Genomic DNA, 5333 nt, shown 5'->3' with positions numbered 1-5333 from the left:
AACACTCTCTTAGTTGAGTGTTTAGCTGCAATGGGCTCTTGGGATGAGGTCTGGACGATGCGAGCTCTGACCTACATGGAAGTCGAAGAGAAGGTTATTGATAAACAACGGGGCGTCGGCTCATCTTAATGATCACAACCCACCAAAGGGATTCCTTCAAAAAAGAAGCAAAGAGGAAAACATGTTCTCCTTTTGTTTATTTGTCCCAATGGTTTAAAAAAAATCAGCTTTATGGAACCATGATCTTCCTCATGACAGATGGACTTAAACATTGGCATCGTGCTTTCAATCAACAGTTTACGTTTCAAGAGGAAGGAGAAGAAACTGAATGTGAAGACATCTTCAGCATCTATTCGTCGTTTTTTCAGTTTTATAACATTGATACAAAAAATAGTATTCTGATTAGCAGCTTGATCGGCAACCCATGTAACCCTAAATAGTACTACAAACCTGGAGAGTGCACTTTTACAGACGATTACATTTGGCGAAGTAGTATGTACAATTCCCACAAATAAATACATAAATTAACAATCATTCATATATAACGATATACCTAAATGTCAATTATCATCAACAAGCGTTTCTAGTAAATTACTTTTTTCATTCACAAGTTACTTGGTTGCTTATAAAAACTATCCTCACCTTTACAGAAGAAATGACATAATCAATTCCCCGACTAAACCCACGTATTAGGAAAGGTAGAAAAAGAATCCCAGAAGCTTTATGTAAATGTTCCATTGTGTTTTGACAGAAGAGATTCGATTGAAAAACTTCCTTAGCTTCTCCGTTAAGAGTTTGTTTCCCCGATATCATCACACAAAGGGGTTTTCTGAATTTCATCCAAATCAAAAAATGATCTTCAAGTTTTGATTCTCGTTATTTAAAAATATGATATTATATGTTGAGACTGGCATTTGGTCCAATATAAGAAGACTCAAAGCCACGCAAACTAGCCAGCAAAGATAAAACTTTTTTTCCAAAAATAAATTTAAAAAAGAAATTGTAAGAATACAGATACTAAATATTGATACCTTTTGTTATCCAATGCATAATGAACAAAACAGGTAGGGGGACAGTCAGAAGGTTTTTATAAAAATTGTCTGAATGACTCCTGGTATAATACTGTCTGAAACATTTTATGTAAGAGAAATGAAAATACATTTAAAAATGACTTAAATAATTGAAACCATAATTTGGCCAGTGCCAGAAAATTAAGAAAAGTAGAAAATTAGAGCTTTTTCTCCTGATCACTTGACTTAAACATTTTTTTTTGAACATTCAAAAAATGAAGGGCAAACATGCTTTTGGCTATTGAAACACTGGACAAATGGCCTTGCCTTATCAAGCTCCATGCAGAAGAAAATGTACATAGCAAGCAGATTCTAGCTATACATACAGGGGAGAAAAAAATGCCTTTAAAATATATACATATGGTCTTTGATGACTATTTACATGTTTGTCACATGGGCACTACCTAGCATAAAAAAGTTAGGAAATAGTTCTTTAAGACATATGATTCTCCGATTTTTGCTCCCTTTAAAGATTAGGGCTCTATTTATAATGTACACACACACATACATAGAAAACAATTCATAGATGTACATATATGATGTTTATAATGTGCAATTCCTTGACACGAAGGTGGCTTGGCTGAGCATAAGGTAAATGCAAGATGGTAGTAGAAGACACAAGCTCGATTCAGCTAGGTGCCTGACATGTGAACCAAGTACAAAGTCGTGAGACTTTTCCAATGACCGGAACTTATAGCAGTTGAGGGTTGGGGGTTAGAGAGGGGCTCACCTTGTGTTGATCCATCTCTCCCCAGGCTACCTAATGCTGTTTTCCAATCAAACTCGGCAGTACGGCTGACTATTTGATGAGAATGTATTGAAGGACAGGAAGACCTGTCTCATATTGCATTCTTTTGGGCTGGGGATAAGAGATCCAATGTTGTCAAGAAAGAGGCCATGACATCCATGCGTTCATTTTGTTTACTTGTTTGCTATCAACTTCTAGGGGGAGCTTCGAAAGGTCAGGTTAAAAGAAAAGTTATATTCTTTCAGTTGCAGGGCTGTCTTTGAATGAAAACAAGCAGAAGTTTCCTAATGAATAGATGTGCGATGTGTGGGTTTGCAGGGTGCCTATTCTCCTCCTGATAGAGAGGGACTAGCTCTACTGGCTCTCAAAGTTCTTACTGAGAATTCAGATCAGTGTTTCCTGAGATCTAAGTCGATGGGATATAATACATTTTGCAAAGCATGTGATTCAATTATTGTAATATGATTCTAGCCAGAGGCTCCTCTCCAAAGAAAGGCAGCTGCCTTCACTTTCAGCACCCTGGGAAATCAAGGCATTGCACCGAAGTAAAAACTTACTCATTGAAACCAGAGGAAATGATAGAGAAATTGAAACTTCTCCAAACACCTAAGATATCCAGGGAAAAGTCAAAGTTTTAGAAGAATCAGATGCAGTAATAGTTCAGGTTTGATCTTTATGCTGGCAGAAGTTATATTTAAGATGATGTTACTGCTACTGATGACCATTGTTGTAACTAATTATTTGAGCATTTGGCATAATGCATGACACATTGCATTAGCACCTTTTAAACTAAGGATCTCAAAATACTTAGCAAATGCAATTTGCTCTCACAGCACCTGTGAGGTAGGTGTTTTTTCCATCCATTTTATAAATGAGCATATTAAAGCACAGCAAGGTTAAGATGCCTGCTCACATGACCCAACACGTATGATGGTATCAAGAGAAACTGATCCCAAGCTTCTCTACCTTTGCTTCCCATGAACCTCAGTCACAGGGCTTCCAGAGCCACTCCTGGCCCTAACAGCATTGCTGCTAGAGGCACCTAGATGTTGCTGATGTTAGAATATTACATCTATCAACTGTAGGGCTAAAGCATTCAACAACATTGGGACCCATTGGAAGATTATCTCACAGGCTTTGCAAATGTGTGGGAGAGGCATCTTACACTATTGCTAAGCTTGCTTATGTTAATTATAATGCATACGTAAATTTGTATTGTCTCCTCGTAATTTATCGTTTTTCTGCCCTCCTACCAATGTATTTCTACATATGTGCCTTCCCGAGCCAGAATCTGTAAAATGCACTTAGCAACACTGTATGGAGGGAAGCAGGTGAGATTACATTTGGCAAAATCTCCTTGGAGGCACCAGATAATGTTTGTTTCAAAAGACCAAAAAAAAAAAACTTGTTTATTTTTTTAAGTAGCATTTTATATACATTCCACCCGATGACCAGGTTTAATACTCGGATGAGTAAGCAGAGTTGTCTTCCAACCATACAGAATATTTGATTTTCAAGTTTAAATTTCCATTTATTTAGCTGCAACCTCCTTGCCAGGTCTAAGATCATTTCTTGGTAGAACGGCAAATACTGTAGACATTACATGGCAAGAGATGTAAAAATTCAATGTAACAGCACACACAGTATTAATAATGACACCGGGTGTGTCTTCCTGACTGTATTATTTCTGAAAAGGTGTTACTTACTTTTATTTTTGCAGAGGTGATATGAAGACATTACCGCAAGTCTTGGTTTCCCAGAACTAGATTTTCATCTCAGATGCATGGTATGTAAATTCTAGCCATCGTTAGGATGTTGCTTTTTGAGACAAATGCAATGCCTCAGGACCTGAGACTGAAATCTGGCCCTTTTAACTCATGGATTGTTTCTATGACCAGAGCCTAACATTTGTAAATGGGCAATCCACAAAAGAAACTAGGAGAGGGAAGCAAAAAGCTTTTTACAAAACCCCTACACCAGTTCATTTCCCCTGGTGACACCAGTAAAACACCAACACCCTAGGCCCCATTTCTTAAAAAAGAAAAGAACTGTATTTACATCAGTAAAAGTCCTAACATCTGAGATGTTTCTTGCTTGACATGTCATTCCAGATTCTGTGCATTTCTTCTGGAGAGATCTGATGCACGGTGATGACACGGCGATATCTACACAAACTGTAGGCCATTTTCCAGTGATTGAAGCCACTGTTCTGGAAAGGATGTATGCCCAGTTTTCGAAGACACAGCCCCACATAGACATCTTCAAGGTGAAGCAGCCTTGTATGGAGTGAGGTCTTATAAATGAGTTCAGCCACATCAGCTGAAAAGATATAGCCAGTCCCTGAACAGAACGGTGGGTAGTTACTGTCAGGGTACAAATCCCTGGGCATGTACCACTTACTGCGGACGTCCCGGATTGGCCCACCATTGATGACATAGCCAGTAAAATACCTTCTTCTTGGCTTGGTGGAGGGTTTTAGGAGTTTGTAAATAAGGTTGTCCATGTTTACAAAAATGTCACTGTCTGTTTTCATGACATACTTGGCTTTTGAACAAAAAGTCGCCACCCATCTCATTCCCATTAATGTTTTGAGGGTAAGGTTATGGTAGGAGTCAATGAAGTCTTCCACGATGATGTCGTGGAAGATTTGGCTCTCTTGCTCCACCATCTGATTCAGAACCGGATCGGCATTCTTGCCCAGGAGGAAGAGAGTGGCTATCTTGATCCCTTTGAAGTTGTTCTCATCTCCCCACGTCTCTCGGATTGCCTGGCGGGCGTCAAATTCTTTGTGGGTGGTGCTGATGAGGATAACAAGGAAAGGAATGTTTTTCTCACATTTGTTGGGCTCATTTATAAGAAATTCAAAAGAATGTGGGTTTATAGGTCGAGTTCTTATGTTGCCAAAGGTGAAGTTTTTCCTGGCAACTGTTAGGTGGCTGAATGGCTTGGAGCCAGTGTAGGAAGAAGTGGGACGAGTTATACTCAGATACCAGAGGGCGCTGGCCCAGCACACAACTGTCAAAACGTAGAGACAGGAGACCTTTGAAGCCATTGTCTTGAGAGCACGTCTATTCCAAATACGGAAGAATATGCCTTCTTGGCATTAGTTTGTTTTCTTCTTGCAAAGGCAGCATATTACTAATAAATCCTAAAGTTCAATAGAGAAGTGTGAGTGCGGGATTGTCCATGGGTCTTAGTGGCGGTCTGGCATCTCCGCGCTCCCTTTACTTTCTTCCAAATCTGATAGAAGGTTCCATGATGCATAAATCTTCCTCTTAACTCTGCAAAATCAATAAAGTACAGTTGTCGTTCAGATTTATTTCGTCACTTTACATCCTCAAATAAACATAATAAGGGTGTTAGAATTACCCATGATAAATCGTAAACGTAATCATTCATTTCCACCACTACTGAAAACTTCCTGACATGACCATTCTCCCTTTCCTTCACTGGATAGAGGTTATTTATGTTTATTCATACCCAATTAATAAGTATTAGATTACAAACTCCAGAGG

At 38.9% G+C, this 5333-nt stretch overlaps 1 protein-coding gene across 1 annotated transcript; it reads right to left on the bottom strand.

Moving 5' to 3' along the window:
* Positions 1 to 879: 879 nt before the first annotated feature.
* B3GALT1 (beta-1,3-galactosyltransferase 1) lies at positions 880 to 5096 on the bottom strand. The gene has a single exon (XM_032880370.1). It carries the CDS (start codon positions 4868 to 4870, stop codon positions 3890 to 3892), a length of 981 nt encoding a protein of 326 aa, XP_032736261.1. The 5' UTR covers positions 4871 to 5096; the 3' UTR covers positions 880 to 3889.
* Positions 5097 to 5333: the final 237 nt, after the last annotated feature.

The sequence above is a fragment of the Lontra canadensis genome, unplaced genomic scaffold (genome assembly GCF_010015895.1).
Source record: "Lontra canadensis isolate GAN:19392208 unplaced genomic scaffold, GSC_riverotter_1.0 scaffold69, whole genome shotgun sequence".
Taxonomy (NCBI): domain Eukaryota; kingdom Metazoa; phylum Chordata; class Mammalia; order Carnivora; family Mustelidae; genus Lontra; species Lontra canadensis.
The sequence above is the reverse complement of the archived record's forward strand: the minus strand, read 5'-3'. Positions and strand labels throughout refer to the sequence as shown.